Here is a 22,782-nt window from a genome sequence, read left to right on the forward strand (position 1 = left end):
ATTGATAAAGAAAACTTAAATATATTTTTATGAAACTATGATCTAAGTATAAAGATAATATATATAAGTATTTTCAATCACATAATTGTTTTACTTTGTACAAATAGATTGGTAATCATAAATTACCAATTTTATTGATTGATAAAAACATAAAACCTTGTTGAAAAGATCATAAAAATATATCATTTTAGAAATATGAATTTATCTATTATATATATATATGAATCAAAAAAATGTTTGAATGAATATAAACATATTTATGTTGTAGTTCACAACATTTGTATCAACTATATTATTCAGAAATAAATGCAACTTTTATTATGTAGTAATATGCTATACTATTTATTAGATTAAATGATGCAGATGAAATTAAAAGTAATATTTTTACTATTGAATCGATTGCTCGATTGATTTTATCATTGGGGTAACATTGAATGATAAAAATATTATTTTAACAAATTCATTTATTTTATTTAATTTTTAAATATATACGAAATTTGATATAAAAAATTATTGTTATTTATTGGCCAATGAAAGATATTATAAATACTATTTTGAAAAAAGCAATCAATTATTATGTAACATAAAATGTTATATAGAATGTATATGAAGAATTTAATAAAAATGATGAATAAAATGTATTGATTACAATGTATTGACAATATATTAGATTATAAAAATGAATAGATAGATAATGATAAAATAAATGATTTGAGATTATGAAAGAAGGAAATTGAAGAAAATAATTTAAAATATTATAAAGATAAAGAAAAAATAGATGAGCAAATTCAAATTGTATTTTTATATATTTTTCAAGCATTTATTATTTTAAAAACCAAAGTATTAATATAGCAGAAAGTAAAACAGTGTCCAATGATATAAACATATTAAAAAGAAGTTGTTTAGCTAACGACTAAGAAATAATGGAATAAAAATAAAATCAAAAATAAAATAAAATCAAAGAGAATTAGAAAAGAGAATTTTAAATTAATTTATTACTTCAAGTTTACGTTTTATGTAGTTAAGTCGCTGGTGACATCGAAAGATTTTTTATATGAAAAATTATTTAATTATCGAGGTTATATATATATATTATTATATTTTTTGACAAAATTAACAGAAATATTACATCAAATTGCAAATCATAAATTTATAGATATTATTTTGAGTTAAAAAAATAAATATCAGATTTTAATTGAAATACATGAATATATATTAAAGAAATAAGTTAGAAATAATCGTAGGATCTACTAATAGTATGCATGCATTAAATCATGTATAAACATAATAACATATAAGTACACATATATATTATTATTCATATATATTACATAATCTTTGGTAATATTACAGGAAAGAAAGTGCTGGTTATTTTTCTAGAATACTTTATAACTTAGTTTACTATAACTTAGTCGTTATATTAATTATCATAAATACAATTTACAATATAATAGTAGTTCTGTGAAATTCAATTGAATATACAATTGAATTATTAATATTGTAATGCTATATTACTATATTACCATACAATTTACTTAACCTTTTTACTCCGGATGTTTTGTATGCACATCATGATTTGACATATTTCAAATGGCTAATAAAACGTTCATTTTCTTTGCTTATGTATAAAAATGTAAAAATTCATGAGAAATATTTTCAATTTTCAAAACGCAATAACTTATATCAGCGTTTTAATGCTTTTTCTGTATGAATTAACAATATAAAAATCTCGACCAATTATGGTATGAATCATTATATATCTATGAAGTATCTATTACAAAAAAAAAAAAAAAGAATAAAAGACTGTCAATATGCTCGATTTATATAAATATGTATTATTCAAAATTTTTCATTAATATAATCAATAAAGAAAATCAATAAATTTTTGAATCTAATTTTATATTTAGCTTTCTTTCTTTCTCTTTTTTAAATCTTTAAATTTTATATTAATTCTCAAATGGTGTTATATGGAATTTTTTCAAAAAAAGATATTCAAAGATATATTAAAAAAATTTTGTGCAATTATTCATATAATATTTGTATTTTTTTCTAACTTTTTCAAAATACAACATAAATATTCGAATAATTATATATGTTAATTTATATAAGCAAATTTACATAAGCAAATTTTTTTTTTTACTTAGATAAAATTCTAATCAATATATATCTAATCTATATATATTATGATTAAAAATGAATAAAGAATTTTATTATGATATATAATCTCTATTATATCTCTACTATATCTCTACTATAATATATGTATATAATATATATTTTTTTAACAAGAATAGATAATTACTACTTATCTAAATTTATTTATAATTAATTAATTGATAGAAATATCTTTATTTACTAATTATATATATTATATATAATTATATATATAATTATAATATTATATAAATTATTTATTTATTAAAAATTTAATAAAAACAGAAATTTTTCGAAAAACTAAGTTTCATTTTATTCATTTAAATATTTATGTTGAACTTTTTCATATAATACTCTGTATAAAAACTAGCAAAAATTTCAAAATTATTTAAGTTTCCAACAATTTCAAAGTTTTTATATTTCAAAGGATTTATTTTTAAAATAAATAATACATATTTCTTATTTTATTTTATATTTTTATAATTTTAATCGATAGAATATAACAATCATACATATAATTATTATAATTACATTATACTTTTATAACTACATTATATTTTTATAATTTTAATCGATAGAATATAACAATCATACATATAATTATTATAATTACATCCATTCTTATATATATATAATTTCATATAATATTTGTTTAATCACAAAATCTACTTTATTACGTATTTATTACTTTATTGCGGTCTTCTAGAATATTCTTTACATTTCCCGTTTCTTTTCCATTGAAATCCTGCATGATGTGGGAAATATGATGTAGTTTGGAATTTATAAATAATATATATACTGTTATATTTCAATATTCATAATGAATATTGGCTACCAAATTGGATCACATCAAATATGCAAATGATATTAATAATAAGTGATATTAACGATTTACATATTGAGAAATGATATTTTAATAATTAATTTCACAAATAAAGATTTTGAAAAATTATTTTTTTTTTGTTGAAGAAAGGCAAGAAATTTTTTGTTGAATACATTTGAAATGAATTAAACTTTTCATTTCCCTTTTTTGAATCTCAAGAATAACTGTCGCTAATTAGAAATAAAAAGTTCAAGTTTTCTTTATCTATTATGTTATGTAATTACGCTTTTATCTGATGTCATTCAAATATCCCCTAATATTCACGATAGAATAATATAAGATTATAAAAAGCAAAATTTGTGAAAAAAGATTCTTTCACGTCTTGATTCGCTTTTAAATTTCACTCGATTCCATGAAAAGCTCCATGAATTTTTCATAATAATGATTTTATTTTATCTGTAGATGAAAATGAGATATATGACGAAATAGTTTATAAGATGAAAAATTTTATATTTTTTATATCTATTTCGTAAGAAAATAATGTTATTAATCATAATTGAATATAAAATTTTGAAAATCTTGAGAATATCAATTTTGAAAATTTTATTGTCTTCAGTTATTTATTATGAATTAGATTTTTGAGATATTGTAAAAATAGAGATATCTTTAAAATACTATATAGAATTAAAAGACAGTTTTAATGTTTTTCTCATAAGATATATATATTTTGATAAATATTGTTCTATTTTTAATGAAATTTTCAAATCTTATACTATTCTATTTTATGAGTCTATAATTTATATTATATCTTTAATTATACTAATCTTTCAATTCTTTTTTCCATTATATAATTTCATTATATAAAATTTTATTTTTGCAATTCTCAGTATTATAATTCAAGTTCTGTTTCTAAATTAAAATTGTCAATTGTTAGTGATAACATGTTAAATTTTATAAGAATCAACATCTTTTAGATTGCTCAAAATATATACACCAAAATTATATGATATATCAATAACATTAATAAAAAAGCATTCCAATTAAATATTATCAAGAGAAATTAATGATAAAAAAAGAGAATAAGTATATCTAGTATATTAGATATATATAGAGTATATTAAAACAAAAATCATGAAATTTCAAATCAAAATATAAGTGAAAAATTTGGAGAAATTATTAATTTATTATTAATTACATTATTTATATAATTATTATAATAATTATATTATTAATTATATATATTTATTCTCATCTTGAAAATTTATATGAATTTTATCTTTGGGCTAATGGAATAAGCAAATATAAGCAAATATAATTTTATGATGTAAGTATAAATATTTTAATTTTTTTATGTTAATGTTATTCTAATTATATAGGATAATATGATAATTTCACGGGAATGTAATAATTTTAGCTTTAATTTTTTCATGAGGTTAAGCATTTTAAAAATTTAAAAAGAAAATTTGATAATTATCTTGAATAGAGAATATTCATTGATTTTTAGATATCCTTTTTCTTTTGTAATATTATCACTATACGGCATTACTTTTCGAAATATTTGCAAAAAAAGATTACAGTTATTAAATGGAATTTATTTTATATTTTTTTATTTTATACGTGATTGCTTATAAATTTATAAAACTTATAAAACTTTTGTATTATTCCTATTAATATATTGCAATATCAATGTCCAAAATATATAATGGATAGATCGATCAAAAATTTACTTGTTTATAAATTATATTAAATTTAAAATGTTTCAAATTTAATGCCAGTTTGTATAATTTATATGGATTCTTTTTCAGAATGCAAAAATAAAATAATCTTTGGGCGACTAAAATTACAATTAATAAGTATAATGCTAATATTTATTATAATTTCAGATATTCTTTTAATTTCTATTGCTCGAACTTTTTATATTTTAATTTTGTATTCCGTGAATCTGAAAAATTTCGAAAATGTCTTGACAGAATTTAATATTAGATTGATACACAAATTGCAATACTTATTGTCTATCTCGGTGTATATAATATATGCTAATGTTTATTAATTATACATAAATAACAATATTATATATAAAAATATAATCTTTATTCGTCCTATTATAGCTACTGTGAAAAAGCACATGCTTATTATTTTGACAAGTTTACATAATTTATATTACAAATATTCCCATCAATATGCAATATCAATCTTTGCAACAATAATTTCCGCACACAAAAATCACTACCAACAACTTTCAGAATCATATCGTTGCACGAAAATTAGTTAGAATCTAATAGAACATAATAAAATTAAAGTCAACGTTACTAAATATATACACATTATCTTCACATTCCACAAAAAGTAAATTGAAATTAAATATTAACATCAGTTTAATTAAATCAGTTTAATAAAATCTGTAGCTATACGTAGACAGATTTATTTGGAATCAACATATGAACAAATAAAAAATAATTGATAATAGAATTAATTTTAGTAAAAAAAAATTAATAAATTAGCTTACATGTAGAAAATCCGAACTCGATATAAATAACAAAATACAATAATGTCTAAGTGTAATAAAATCAATATGAATTCTATGAAATTTAGTTCTGAAATATAGTAACTAAATCATATATATAGAAAATGAAAAATCGCAAGCAAAAATCTATTTCTTATAAATATAGATGCTTTTGGAATGATTACATTCATAAAGTATTAAATATTTTCTTTACAAGAAAAGATCTTATAGTAACACTGTTAGATTAAACATAGGTATGCCATGTAAATAGACTTTGCTTTTTCAAAATGTATATCATACTGATGTTCTTTTTGTGTTTCGTGATTCCTACGTGCATGCTTTGCTATTTTTAGAATAAAAAATTCATACATTTCTGACATAGCAACATCTAGCAACATATGTTTTTTATTAAACGCTTTCATGGATAGTAATGGGGCATGAGACTTTACGGTAGACTTTATGTAAGAAATTAGTTTATTAATAACTGTGTTACAATAATTATAATTTTTAATTAAATTGATAGTTATAGAAATACACATATTGTTTTTTGCATTCATTGCTCGCGAAATTTATAAACAACTTATTAGAAGAAGTTCCTCATATGGAATTTCTTTTTTATTATTATCGGTTGCTATTAAACCTAAACAAAAAATAATATTATCTGAGAAGATTAACATTTTTGAGAAAAGTTTAATCGAGTTACTTATTAATTATATATTTTTGCTCTACTTCAGTTTGACTGGAATGAAGCCCGATCCTAAGGGTGATACATTCCAGACACAGTTAACTCAATGACAAACTTAATGAATATCATTTTAGTTCGAAAAAATTTTTCTTTAATTTCGTCAGATATTGATATTATTAGTTATTATCGTGCCTCATAAGAAAAGTGTAATCTTCTCAATTGAACTAAGGAATTTTCTGAGGACATGAATTTTATTTGGAAAAAAAATCTAATTAGTCTAATAAATATATTATATTCTGACCATCGGATACGATCATCTATTATAATTTTATGAGAGATCTAAATCTGATATAACCATGCGTATCGCACTTGCGATACAGTTTTTCACTTATCTTTAAAAAAATACAATAAATAAATAATACAATAAATATTAGCTTCTACACACATAAATATATATCTAAAAAAGAGCATTTAATACATGCACTTAACAAGCTTCCATCCATCACTACAATATTATTGCGAGCACAAACAAGGATTGTTCATAATTGCATAATAGAATAATAGAATTTAGTTTTGCATCATTTACAAAAGACAAAATGCATTTATTCAGATCCATCGAAAATTTTTCTTTAAGTATATTAAAATAGATGATAAAATAATTTGAATTCCAGAAAAATATTTAAAAGAAATAATTAATTATTAATAAATATATAAATAAATCATTCCTCAATAAAAAAGAATAACATCTGCATTCATGTGCTTTAAAAAAAATTTTTCTTTAAGTATATTAAAATAGATGATAAAATAATTTGAATTCCAGAAGAATATTTAAAAGAAATAATTAATTATTAATAAATATATAAATAAATCATTCCTCAATAAAAAAGGATAACATCTGCATTCATATGCTTTAAAAAAAATTTTAAATGTAATTAATATAATTAATATAATAAAGTTGAAAATTGTAATAAAATTATAAATATACTATCAGTTAAAAAAAAAGAAAAAATAAAAATTTGATAAATTCCAAAAAAATTAATAAATTTTATAAATTTTTCAGTATTTAATATTATGAAATATGAAAAAATAAAATAAAAAAAATACATAATATTATTGAGTTATGAAAAAAATTTTGAATTTTTTGCTATCATGATCGCTATTATTAATAAAAATTGACAATTGAAAAATATATTTACGATATTGATAACTAACGGTTTCAGTTTTTTGATCAAAAAGAATTAATAATGTGATATGTGCAGATTAAATTTAAAATAAAGCAGGTATTACATAAAATAAACTGCAGGTAAAATAAAAAAGACTACTTCCACATTATACTATGTTTTCATTAAGAATGCTATACAATATTGACTAGAATTATTTTGATGTTTGTCGCCATTCAAAGCGCATGCGCTGTTGATAATTCAAAGTCAAATTTGACCTAGAAATAAATTTTCACTTCGATTATTTTCATTATATGAATAGAAAAGATCATTGAGAAATTTTTCTCGATATTAGATAATAATAAAATATTGTATTTGAAATCTAAAGAAATCATAATAAATCTAAAAAAAAAAACATTCAAGCAGGAAATTTAAAATAAAATTTGAGATGAATAATGCTAAAAAAATAAAATATTAGAAGTTTAATAATAGATATATTATTATAAACTGTTATTATAATGATTTATTTTTTATATAATATTTCGATAACTTGAATATAAATTGAATATTATAAAATAATTCAATGGATATTTATTTAATTTTAATCTTTTTATTATTATTATTTTTATCATCTTTTTTATTGCAAATCCATTATTATTTAAATACTAACGTTTATCAAAATATGATCACACTTTCGAATATTAATAAATCCAACTAAATATCAAAATATATGTATAAAAAACGTAATTGTTTAAAAATGAAAAAAAAAATTACGAGTCAAATTACAACATACATGTTAAAGAAAACGCTAGGCATAATTCAATATCTGCACACTGATAAAAGTAATATTGATAACTAAATAAGTGATAACTGAATAAGTGATATTGAACTGAATAAATTCACTAGAATTATTGAATTAGTTTTCTCTGTCTCTTCTTATTAATAAAAATAATTTAGCCAAGTTGACAAATAAAATTAAATAACAATTTACAATTTAAAAAATGTCAAATATCAAATATCAATGTCAAATATCAACGACAAAAATAATACATAATAAATATACATATTTTTAACAAAAACATTAGTTATTGATATCGATTAATCGTTATCAAAATATAAGATATAAATATTTAAATTTATAATTTAAAAAATGATGAATTAATTCTTTTATAGTATTTTATAAATATATTTTTTATATATAAATTAAGATTTTATAGTATTTTTAGTATTAGAACAATTAAAAAATTTAGACATTATCTAAAATTTTATACGATCTTATACGATTTTATGTAAGTGCAATTTATCGGAATATATAAATATTTACACATAAAAATGTTTGAAAATCCATAATCTTTCAATAAATCGATATATGATCGATTGCTAGAGAAATTATATTTGATATGACAAATATGAAGATCGAATTTAAAGAGTTTGAAAAGTATAGAATTTCATTGTATGAAATTTGTTTTGTAGATTTTATTTTTTCTTAAAATAAACAATTTCTTTAATAATTCAGAAATATCATTTGAAATTAGAATGTTGATTTCTGTTATATATATTATATAATTATTATATATATTATGGTTCATTTAATGTTTTAATTTCAAGTATAATTTTTAATTATTATTTTCAGACGATATAATTATTGACTAAATTTTTTTATTTTTATTAAAAATACTTTATATTAACTTTCGAAATTATTTTTGTATATATTCTATATAGATAAATAATGATAAATTTAAAAAAAAATATTAAATTTCTGATAATTTATATCCAATGGTAAATAATAAAAAATATCCTTAATGTTTGCCGAATTAAATTATACATTATTAAGAAAACAATGAATTTTCATTCACTTATTCTCATGCAATTAAATCATAATTAAACTATTGATTATCAAGCAATTAAATTTTTCATTTACTTTTGATTATCTTTTCATTTTCCGTAAATGTTTTTTCGACGATGATCACAGAAATTACTCAATGTTTTTACAAATGTTTTTATATGTTTAAATAAAACTCAGAAAAATTAATTTCTGCGCTTTCATTTATTTGCTCATTAAATGAAGACTGAAACAACTCCCAAGAAGGCAAAACTTGTTCTTAATTAAAATCAATATGAATACCTGATCGAATTACAAATTACATTAAGTAAACCAGTAACGCATTTATTCGCAATTGTTTAAGAAATTTATGTTTGGAATGATTATACTGTAAATTAATTAAATGAATTTTATATAATAAACGTAATATAATAAATCAAATATTTTGCTTTAATTATTAAATGTTTATTTGCGTTTAATGTTATTAAATATTTAATGAATTAATTCAGCATGTCTATGAAAAAATATAAATAAAGATTTTAAATTTAAATATTTAATTTTTTCTCGAATAGTTAATAGTTAATAATTAATTTAATGCATTTTTTCTATTATGAGTAAAAATTAATATTTTAGTAATAAAGAATTAATAGTAAATTTTTTTATACAAATCAGAAATATTCTAAATTATAACTTTTGAAAGTAAATGATTAACTTTCTTATATTTGATAATCGTTGATATTTAATAATCGTTTATTTCTTTTTTTAAGTTATTTAAATTAAATTTAAGTTAAATTTAATTTCTAATAAAACTTTTTTGTATTAATAATTAAATATAAGATTTTTCTTATATTTTTATATGTGTTTATAATTTTTGACTAATATAATAAAATTGACTATAAGCAAAAATTATTAAATAAATTCTTAAAATGCAAATTCTTAATTTTTTATTTCTTTAATTTAAAATTTTTCCAACTCAAATTTTCATCACATTCTTGTTAAAAAATATCATCAAAGTCATTATTTCCACTTTTAATTTTTAATTCTATTATTTAATTCTATAATTATTATAAATTATTCTATATATTATTTAATTCTATAATTCTTCTATTATATTCTTCTATTATGAACTATCTACATACTATCTATATATATTTTTTTTAATCTTATTATTGAAAATAATTAATTTACAAAAAAAATAAAAATTTCACGAAAATCATTTTAAAGATAGATTTTTATAAGTCATAAAATATGACAAATTATTATACTTGCAAATAAATATAAAAGGCAAAATATTTGAAAAAAGTGACCAACAATTTGATTTAAATACTGAAATAATAAGTCAAGTAATCGGATAGAATTATAAATGTATGGGATAATATGGGATTAAAATCTAATCTTAATCTTCTATGGGCTGAATTTTTTTCATAACGATAAAAAAATATGTAATGTAAAATCACAAATATCAAGCTATAAATATGAACATATTAAATATTATTAATATTGTCCAAAATTTACATAAACAATTAAAATTATGGTACTTTTTTCTTTTGTCATTATTTATATATGTTTATATTTTTTATATTTTATTTATATTTTTCAAAATTTATGTTTTTTTTTCACATTCTATTTTTATTAATTCAATATTACAATTACGTGATGTTCATTTATTCTTGCTCCAAATCTATAGAAATTCTTTTATGAGATTTTTAAGTTTAAGTTTTTTTTTTTCTCTTTAAATTAACTTTCTATTAAACTATTCTCTTAAATATTTTTTCAAAAACATTTATTATATAATTATATAATAAAATATAATATAGTAAAATATAATAAAAATATATATAATAATATAATAAAATATATAATAAATAATAATATAAAAGTAATAATATAATAACATACGTTTCTATTTTTTTTTAAATTGAATTTTTGAATAAAAAATTCAATAACTTTTCTCATTTTTTCTATGAAAAAAGTTATTTTACAATGTGTTGTTGTTTAATAATTATTTAAGAATTAAAAAGAATGAATATTAGATTATTTAGAAATTTAAAAAAAAATTTTATTATAACATATAATGGGTATTAAAGAAAAAACACATAAGAAATTTTTGTCTTCTTTTTTTTTTTTAAATAATATTTAAATAATCAAGCATAAATATCACCCTCTATAATATATCTGTAAATATGTTTTTTATATATAAAAAATGATTTTCAGCATTGCCCATATGCCCATACTTTTACAAGTTATTGCAATAATTAAGAACTTTAAACAAGTTTTCTTTTCTACACGAATAAATATATACATATTTGTTTTACAATGGAAGTTTAATTAGGAGAATATCCAGGAATGATTACAAAATTACAAAATTAACAATTAAATAATAATGTATTAGATGTATTCATGTATTACTTTTGTAATAAAAAGATAAATTCTTTATCATAAGAATCCATATTTTATTTATTCGAGAACGATTCGAGACTTACATTGCAATAAATTAAATTTATATAAAATAAATTAAATTGTAACAGATTTTGGAAAGAACAATTTGTATGTTTTTTGTATATTTTTTTCTTTGATAATATTTATTCTATTAAAACAATGTTTACATTATACATTAAAGCGAACAAACAAAAAATTTTCATATTCTTGATAATAAATAAATAATATTTGTTGAATGAAGAAAAATTGTGCGCATTTCTCTTAAAGATTAAAAGTTATTGTACGAAGACAAAACATCAATATTAAAATAATATGATATAATATATAAATAATATATAATATATATAATATAATATAATATAAATAATTTTAAATATGAAATCGAAGAATAAAAATTTGTAATATAAAATCAGAAAAAACAATCATTAAGATATATTTATTTTATTTGCAATCAACTTTGTAAATCAAATTTTAGTTATTATTTAATTTTTATTTATAAATTCTTATGATATCTCTGATTTTTAAATTATTATATAAATATAAATTAAAATTTTTATATTATTATATAATTTCGAATTAAATATAGAATATATTATACTTGTAATTAGATTAAATTTTTTTATTTTATTCCAAATTAAATTTAAAAGTTTTATATATATATATATATATAACTTTTTTTAAATTTTCATTCTGCTAAAAAATCTTCGATTTTTTTTCAGATCATCAATTCATACATATTGTACATTTTATATTCATTAAACAAATTTTATGGATTTGTGCGACAAATCAATTTCTAATAAAATATGGATTCTCAAGGCAAATTAATTTGTTAGATTATCGTATTGGTCATGAATATTCATCGTTTTTTCAAAAAATGATTATCGAATATCTCTTTATACGATTTTAGATAATTCACAATTATGATGATTTTTCATAATCGCCGATTAATATATAATTATAAATTATATAATTATATATTATATATTTCGTTTAATTGACACTTGCCATATAATGAAACGACTCGGATTCGATTTTTTCATAAATATTTCACGGAAGACTAACGAACGAATCAAAGCCGAGTCATTTTATTCTATCTAACAATAAGATCGATTGTTCTTATTAAACTGTTGCTTTAATATCTAGGATCGTGGAATGATTAACTTTTTATTCATATAAATTCATAAATACAAGTTATTACAAGTGTTAAAATAATATGTATACGATGAAATACTTGACAAGATTTAAAATTTTTTTGGAAGCTTATTTTTGACTATTGAATGAAAATTGTACTTCTAAAATATTATATAAATTATTAATAAAATACATGTAGAATATTATTTAGAGCGTTTACATTATTTTTTAAATGTCACGTTTTAAATACATCTTGTGCGTGATTTTATTTTAGGAACACTGCTAAAAGTGATCCTTGAGAATAATTATTAATAATTTTCTATATTCATTCTAGAATTATTAAATACAATTCTAAGAATATATAAATGTATTACTTGGCAATATATATTTTAATTAGGAAAATTTAAATTTTTAAGATTATTTGAATTTTAATATTATTCAATTCTCATGAAAGCAATTTAATTTTCTATTTCTATATACGAGAGTAAGTATTCTTGAGAAAATAATTGAGAATTGTATTTCTAAGTTCAGATACACAAATCTTATAGTTTTTAAGAAATACTTAATTATTATAAATAATAATTTTTATTAAATTATATCGCTTCGAAATTAATGTAACGAAATAATGAAATAAAATAAATTGATTATTAATGTATTAAATAATTACGAATCTTATGATATAAATTAATATATAACCAATTGTGTTTTTCTATGACACATATTATGTATAAAGTACACACATGTTTATAATATAGATATTATATTATTCATAATTATTCATAAATATATTATTTATAATAATAATATTATACAAATGAAAAGTATCTGATCATCCAATCAAGAATTATATCTATTTAATTGATGCATAATAAAATAGAATGTTACATAATAAATTTATCAAGGAGATCATGATCATTAAAATCATGAAGTTTAACAAGTTTATTTTCATTAATTTTGAATAAGAATGTTATCTCTTAATGTTTTGATAATTTCCTTTAAAAAATTTATTTATTTAAAAATATAATATAGAATTAAAATAAATTTAATTAATATAGATAAAAATATGATTTTTAATATATTAATATAAAATATAAATTATATAATATTATATAATATTAATATATTATATTATATATAATATATTATATAATATTAATATATTATATAATATTAACATAAAAATATCATTTTAAAAATATAATATAAAATTTTTTCTTCAGAAAATAAAATTATCAAAAATATGAAATCAAAAAGTATCAATCAAGAAATTTATATATAGTGAAAAAAACATATCAACTAAAACACATATTTTTTACATTATTATTAATATTATTAATAATAATATTATAAATATATTATTTTCATTATATTTAATGTTACATTCAATATATATATAAAATATAACATAAAATATTTTATATGTAACATTCTAATCAGGATGTTACTGAAAAAATAAGAAAAAATATTATTAATAATGAAACTCAAAAATAGGAGAAAAAGGATATCCTATTGTATCTATTGTTTGGATAAGTTTTTACTCATTCTAGAAGTACAACACAAATAAAATATTCTGCTAAGTTCATTAATAATATTACTTTTTCTAAATCTTCCAATAGTCAAACTTTATTTAGCCTGATTCTAATATATTTTATCGATCCTACGATCCCATGATATCACACGAAAAATCCTAAATTTTATTAATTATTAGGAATCAATATTTAGCGCGTATATTTTTCCGTGTACCTATAATAAGTTGATCAATGATTATACTATATAGTTCCTTTAATAGCTTTGGTTACGATAAATCTACGTTACTCAAAATAAATACATCACCATCACATTCAGTATAACGTAGAGTTAATAAAATTAACCAATTAATTACCAAATACCCGATTCTCCGGATCAATCAATCCAGAAAAAAATGAAAAGATCATGACATTTCGAACAATTGTATCGAAAAATCACGAATTTAATTTAAATTTTCGAATGAAAAGTCGACTACTAGCAGAAAAAATTTTTTATTTCTCTTCTTCATTTTTTTCTTTTCATGTTTTTGTCTTTCCTTTTTTTCATAAAGATTTCAATGAAAATAAAAAATCATCTTACTGTAAATCATTCGAATCAAATCATTGTGTTTATTTTTCCTAGTTTAATGAGTTTTAATAGATAATTAAAATTATATTAATCATATTATCGACTTAGTAATCGACCCTTCATGGAAATAACATAACGACAAACTGCTAATAATTTTTATAATAAACAATAATTGATGTAATGAATGATTAATTGTTTTCCAATTAGTGACTATGCATGCACTATCGACCAATCATTTCTGCTATTTATCAAGCAATCGATTATTCGCCTTTGTTATAAATATCGACTTCCTGGATTTCCTCGGGCTTCATATCTGTATCACCCCAACCCCATTTCATATCCTCGTGATTATGATGATAAATAGCTTCATTTTTATCATATCTAAAAATTAAAATTTTAAATATGAAGATTCTATAAATAATAAAATTCATTTTATAAATATTGACAAAGTAAACAATTTATTTGATCAGATGGATGAATAATTGTTTTATATTTTTTAATTTCAGTTATTTTTCAGTTATTTATTTAAAATATTTATTTTTTTATATTTTTTTCAATCCTTGTTTCCATGTTTATATTGTTTTTAATTCTAGATTTCCATATTTTTTTTCAATAAACAATAAAGGATTTTTGAAAGTTTCTGCATATGTATTTTAAAAGATATATTAGAAAAATCAATAAAAATCTTTCGTCAAATTAATATATCTTTAATCAATAATTATTGATTTAATGTATATTAATAATAATATTATTATATCGATACCTCGATCCATCTCCAGTTCTAGCGGCTCGTTTTTTAATCACTTCGACAGGAACAGTCTTCATATCATATGCCAATCCCAATCGAGCACAGAGATCGATGAATGCAGTGGAAAAGTTAGTATTGTAGTTGCCAAATTCACCGGCTTTATAATCCCATGGAAACACATGATGGTAATTATGCCATCCCTCACCACATCCAAGTATAGATACAGTTAGATTTTCCGTCGGGCCAATATTTCTGAAAATTTACATGAAATTCATGAAATTTTACTTTTTATTTAATGGATTCTTTTTTAAATTATTTATATGAAGTATGTGCTTCATATAATGTGCTTTTTTAAAAAAATTGAAAATAGAAAATTAAATTATAATGTTAAATTAAAATCAAATATTTATATTTTTTTTATATCTTCTATTCTTCTTTTAGTTATATTATAATTTTTTAAAAAAATTGAAAACAATAAACAAAATATTGTATATTTATTTATTAAAAATAAGAAAATACAATTATTTATAATTATTATACTTTATTATAATTTGAAGAAAATAAGAAACAAACGATTTTTGCAATTTTATAAAATACAATTTAATATTAATATTTATAATGGAAATAAAGAATGAAAAAATCGTCTCAATTTAATATTATTAAAAAAGCAACATTTAACTGCAATCTCTAAAAAAAATTAGAAACAATAAAAAAGTTGTAATTTTTATATATCATATAAATTTAAAACACATTATATTATAATATAATATTGCAAAAAAAATTATAAACAATAAAGCATATATATAACTATATAACTACATATATAACTATTAATTTAATTTAAAAAATTTAAAAAATAAATATTATGATATAATATATATAATATGATATAATTGTATATTTCTAAAAAAAATTTAATAAATTAATTTCTTACTTATCATAAGGTCTCATGCCCCACATATGAGCAGCAGAGTTCACCAACCACGTTGCGTTCAAGGAAAAGGCATATCTTGCTAGATTGCTATACCAAGCATTAATAAATTTTTCATTCCAGAAGTAATAGGGTATCCATACAGGGACCACAAAGCATAAAAGTGGCATTAATACGATATACAATCTAAAAAACATTAAAGAGAAAAGTTTATTATTCAAAGGGATAAACAGCTTTCATTCAGGTTATTGTTATATGAGCAACTTTCAATAGAAAATATTTTGTTATATAATATTCACGGTTGCTTGTATTCTTTAATCATTAATTGTTAATTTACGGACTTAATAAATCTTGTTTTTTTATAATTTAATGCAATTTATATTTATATTTAATAATAATAACAATAATAACAATAATAACAATAATAACAACAACAACAACAACAACAATAATAATATAATGCAATTTATATTAATATTGATTATTATTAAAATAAATATTTATACAAAATAAATAATATTTAATAATCAAATATTAAAATAATAATAATAATTGATTAATTTATAAATATTTACACAATTTATTTTATTTCAACTAAATTTATATTTATATTTTAGTTTACTAAATTTATATTATATTATATTTTTTTTATATTATTTTATTTTATTATATTTTTTATTTTACTTTAAATGATATTAGATAATATTTAAAAAGTAAATTATTTTTATATTTATTCTTTGTGATTTCATTAAAGAAAATATAAAGATGTGGAATTTTTATTGCAAAATTATAGAATAAACTTATTTATAATTTTCATTAGAATTTCATTATTTTTTATATACTTTTATTTCAAATACAAAATACAATATTAATATAATTTTCTTAAAAATTTTAATCAATTTTATAAATAAACTTAATTTAAATTAGCAAAGTTTTTTGTTATACATTTCTATTATATTCATTCAATGAAATTAAATTAAATTTATAAAAAAAAATTAAAATTAATAAAATTAATAAAGAAATTGATGTAAAAAAATTAAAGTTGAGATAAAAACTAAAATTATATTTTACCTTCTTTGCCAAACAACAATAGGATCTTTTTCCAAATCGCTCAAATCAACAGTAGCACCTTTTTTAAATACATCTGGATGTTTTCGGACTAATAACCAACCCATATGCGAGAAGAAGAATCCTCGTTGTGCGTTATGCGGATCCGCATCAGTATCTGTGAATTTATGATGAACTCTGTGGTCTCTCACCCATTCGTAAATATGATTCTGCAAAGCAAGATTGAAATATGAAATATTCAATATTATTCAAGAATATGATTTCTAACAATATTATTTGAAAAATTTTTAAAAATTTGAAGAGGAAATGATATATAAAAGAATCTGAATATCAAACAATATAATTAATTATTTCGAATTAATTATTTTTTTCCAATTTCAACTCAGAAACTTATGAAGAATTAGTGAAAAATTAGAAAAGAAAAGAGTAATTAATAGATATTAATTTTAAAATATAATACATTTTTTGAATTTCAACATTTTTTTGTACAAATATGACAATAAATTATAAAAAGAGAAAGGAAAAAAATAGAAATTTACCTGGAAAGCGGTTGTTTGAAGAAGCATCAGCACGAAACGTAAGGGCCACTTTGCTTTGTAAGCTCTATGTGACCATAATCTATGGGCACCAGCTGTGATACCCATCGCAATACAAAATGTCACTAAAATTGCTAAAATTATCATATCAATTAATTTATAATATTTTATTTCATTAAAATTTTTCTACATATTATTTTAACTAAAATATAATATATTTATTCTTATTTTACATTTAGTGTCGTATAATATATTAGCAAATCCTTTCATTCTAATAAATTTTATTTCAATTTATTTTAATTTTACCGTTATAAAATGTTTCTCAATTATAGTCTAATTTTTCTACGTTATTATTCATCTTCGTTGTAATTTATCTGCACTTTCTATATTTACTTTATCTGATTTATTTTATTTTATTTTTTATTAAATTTAAATATATTCATCTTGAGATATGTATCTTTATATATTTTTATGTTTATTCTTATTTATTTTTATTTTATATATTTTTATCATTCTATTCTATTTTGCAATTCTAATTTAATTTATTTAATTTTATTAAATTCCATTTAATTAATTCCATTAATTCCAACTTTATTTTATTTATCTTCTATCGATTTTTATATTTGGATGTTTTCTATATTTAAGAGAGATTGCGCAACATTTTGTTAACATTATATCTTTTTCTGAAATTTCATTGATGTCAAAAATAAAAAAAAACGTACTATTTCTTACATAATGATACATAATTTCTTACATCTAGACATAATGAAATTATTGTGATATTAATAAATAATTTGATTAAATTTTTTTCATTAAAATACAATATTTAAAAGAACTTGGAATTAAATAATAGTTTTAAAAATATATTTCTTATAAAAAAATTATATATTATATAGATTTATTTCTAATAAAATAAAAACAATATTCAATATATATAGATAATTACATTAATAATAAAAAATTTAGCGAAAAACAAGCATTATATTTTAGCGTATTACATTTTTATAAGTTTAAAAAAAATTGAAAAAAAATTTATATTTAGGAATGCGACAGAAAATAATATTTTTTTTTAAGTATATTTATCATTTAGAACATATACGATAATATTGTAAAATAAAATATATATATAAAATATAGTAAATATAGTATGAATAAAATAACAAGAAATTGATACATATATGCTTATTCTTTATTAAAATTCTTAAAAAAAATATTGTTGTTACATTCTAAGCATTGTTTAATAATATTCTATAATAGTAAGAAAACTATTGCTCCAGAATTTTATAATTAAGTGAATTTTTAAGAAATTTGCAATATTCTATCAACAAATTTCTAACAATTCTATTTTAATAAAAAAATAAAAAATAAAAAATTAGAATATTTGTCTATCGTATAAATCGCAATATGCGTTACCTATGCTTTCTCTCATCAATTTCTAGCAACAAGAAAGTGAGTTGTGACTATTGCAGATTTTTCGCGCGATCTTATATTTCTCTTTATTGCGTTTATATTTTTCAAAAATAGAAAATAAAATGCGATGAATGTCAATAGTGAATGTTTCTTTTGAAATCATAATAATAACATTCAAGATTAATTTTTTTATATTGAATAATTTCTATATTATGATTTTTAATTAAACATTGTCATTAACTATTATCAATTTCAAAAAGTCAAGAAAAAAAGAAAAAGAAATTTTGTTTGAAAATAATTATTTTATAAATAATAATCAACATATACACAATCAATATGATATGGATTTTAATCTAATAAAATATTTATAGATTTTGAATGTAATCATATTAAACTGAATTAATAAAAAGTATGTACTAGTTAATGCTTTTTTTTGATATTTTTATCTGCTTTCTCTGATAAATATTAAATGTTTTTTATAAATATTTATTATACTGTTTTATGCGAAATAATTTTTTCAAATTATACATTATCTCTTAATAAATAGATAATTATAATAAATAGAATATTATTTCAAATAGATTCAATAGATTTTTTATATTAATCATCAATTTTTTTTTAATTTTCTTAAATATTTTTTGATTCTATAAATATTAATTGTTTTATAATAAATATTTATTAGATTATTTCTTTAAATAATTTTTATAGATTGGAAACCATTACTATAACTTAAATAAAAAAATTGAATAGAAAAATTTTCTTGTTAAATCTTTAAAATATTTTTTAAAAAAAATCAAAGCTATATTATATTTTCAAAATGTTATTCAATAATCTTCATAGAATAAATTAAATATATTTAATAGAAAATATATTTCATACAATAAATTAAATATAATTAAATATAAATAAATATTTATACTTACTCCATAAAATTGTATATGCTTTTGTGCTTCCATTACCCCAAAGATAGAATCCATATAGACCTCCAAAATGAAAATAAATAAACGCAATCACGTTTCTCCAAACGATTTTCCATTTATATTTCGATTTGGAACTCGATGACTTTTGGATTAATTTCTGATTATTTTCTTTTTCTATCGTCGATTTTTCTTGATGAACATCCTGTTGTGATGCCTCCAAATATAATGTCGCCGATGAACCGAATAAATTTGGCGCCATTTTGAACAATCTAAAACATAAATTTTATTCTTATAGAATATTTAATATACTATCATTAATTAATAATTTTAATTTAACTTTCTATTGAGAAATAAAAAGAAAATTTTACATTTCAAGCTATGTAACACGCTATATTTTTTGTTGAAGAATTAAAGACTGATTTGAATAAAAATAGAACATAAATAGTTTTCATGTAATGTAACATAATTAAAACAACAAAATAACAATATCAGTATGTAATAAAATTAAAAATATAAATAATGAAAAATATTTGTGTTATTATATTTGTATATAAAATATTTGTGATATTATATTTGTGTATATATATATATATAAACATTATAATTTTCAATTATATTAAAAATATTTTAAAAATATTATTGCCTCAAAAATCTAACTCATATTAGATAAGATCGAAATTTTTAATTTTCTATATTTCCCAAAATTTTCCCAAAATATCCCTAAAAATCTTCAAATTTCAAAATATCTATATATCTCAAAATTTCAATATTCCTAAGATTTTCAAAACTTTATCCGCAAATATATTCATTGTGATTCTTTATTATTAATTTTAAAAGATAAAATATTAACATTAAAAAATAAAAATAAAAATATTAACATTAAAAATCTGATTAATAATCTGTTATCAATTAAATTTAGAAAGTAATTTAAATTCTTTCCTAAGAAAATGATTCATAAAAACATTTAAACTTACAATTAGATAAACCTATATTCAGATAAAATACATCATTAATGAAGAAGAAATTAATGTATCTGGAATTTCAATAAATTGAAAATATATATTTTTTCTGCCGATCTATAAATAAGGTTTCAAATCTTCAAATGAAAAACAATTACAAGAAAGAACATATATTCAGAAAAATAAAAGATTTAAATCGATTCGATATTGATTATAATATGCATTAAAAGATCTTTTAACATTAAATGTTTACAGATATTGATACATGATATGTAACGTTAGAAATGCTCGCCGTGAAAGGCAACAATTGCGTTAAAATATCTTCATGATCGGGACCCAGTGACCTAGTAATAAATACTTTCAAAAAATGCAAAATCACTAGTCTCGTTCCACTTGCGACACGTTTTTAAACGCGTGAAAGTTCACACCACATTGTATTCGTCAGATAAAAGGATATGTGTGTTAGTCTTTTCGTTTAATAATATTAGAGACACGTACTATGCATGGCAAAGACTTTTATTATTTTCTTTGAAAGTGAAGGTAAAGGATGGCTTGTATTAACATTAAATTTTCTAATTATGTTTTAAAAGGCACACTATTAATAATATTACTGATATTTATCAATATTGACAATGTATCTACATTTTCTAGTAAGATCTGCACATGATCCATAATGTTATTCATCATATGTAAATCCATTAAGAATTGAGTTTGATGACTATGGAAAAATTAGTAATAAAATTAAATTAATAAGATAAATAAGTTTAAGCAAGTTGGAAACGTATGATAATATTAAAAATTGGTATAAGATATATCTATAGATTTAAAAATATTACATTATTCAATGATTGTAAGTTTTATCAATTTTATATTCAAGGAAAATTAAAATCCAAAATTGAGATAAAATAATTATCGATTTAATTTTCCATTTCATCATGAATTTTGAAATATTATTTTTTCATGTCATATTGTAATAGATAAAATAAAGTACAAGATTTGAAAAATAAAAATAAAATCACAAAATGATCGATTTAATAATATAATAATTATTAATTTTTGAAAATTAAAAAAGAAAATTGATGTAAAATAAAATATAAATTTAGAATAATCATCATTTATCAATCATTATCAATATCATTTATAAGCGATTAGCAGAACTTAATGAATAACTTAATAATTCTATAAAAAAAAATCTATTCTAAATGAATAAAAGTTTTAATATTAAAATTTATTTTGAGAAAAATTGAAATTAAACATTTTTTAATTATATATTGATTTCTACAAATGATATTTAATTGAATAATTGACAACAATATGAAAATAAGTTAATTAAAATTATAAAAATTGAATATTTTTCATTTTTTTATCAAGTGTGTATGTATGTGTGTAGACGAAAAAA

At 18.7% G+C, this 22,782-nt stretch overlaps 1 protein-coding gene across 3 annotated transcripts in view; it reads right to left on the reverse strand.

Annotated features, from left to right (window-relative positions):
• Positions 1 to 11,251: 11,251 nt before the first annotated feature.
• LOC108000079 (acyl-CoA Delta-9 desaturase) overlaps positions 11,252 to 22,782 on the reverse strand; it is a 36,951-nt gene continuing 25,420 nt past the window's right edge. For all 3 annotated transcript variants that reach the window (XM_062073508.1, XM_062073507.1, XM_062073506.1), the window contains 6 exons: positions 20,428 to 20,693; positions 18,098 to 18,228; positions 17,562 to 17,767; positions 16,494 to 16,676; positions 15,575 to 15,811; positions 11,252 to 15,192 (listed from right to left, as the gene is read on the reverse strand). In XM_062073508.1, coding sequence (XP_061929492.1) covers positions 15,072 to 15,192; positions 15,575 to 15,811; positions 16,494 to 16,676; positions 17,562 to 17,767; positions 18,098 to 18,228; positions 20,428 to 20,683 — 1,134 coding nt within the window. In that variant the 5' untranslated portion in view covers positions 20,684 to 20,693 and the 3' untranslated portion in view covers positions 11,252 to 15,071. The remainder of the gene's footprint in view (positions 15,193 to 15,574; positions 15,812 to 16,493; positions 16,677 to 17,561; positions 17,768 to 18,097; positions 18,229 to 20,427; positions 20,694 to 22,782) is intronic.

The sequence above is a fragment of the Apis cerana genome, linkage group LG4 (genome assembly GCF_029169275.1).
Source record: "Apis cerana isolate GH-2021 linkage group LG4, AcerK_1.0, whole genome shotgun sequence".
Taxonomy (NCBI): Eukaryota; Metazoa; Arthropoda; class Insecta; order Hymenoptera; family Apidae; genus Apis; species Apis cerana.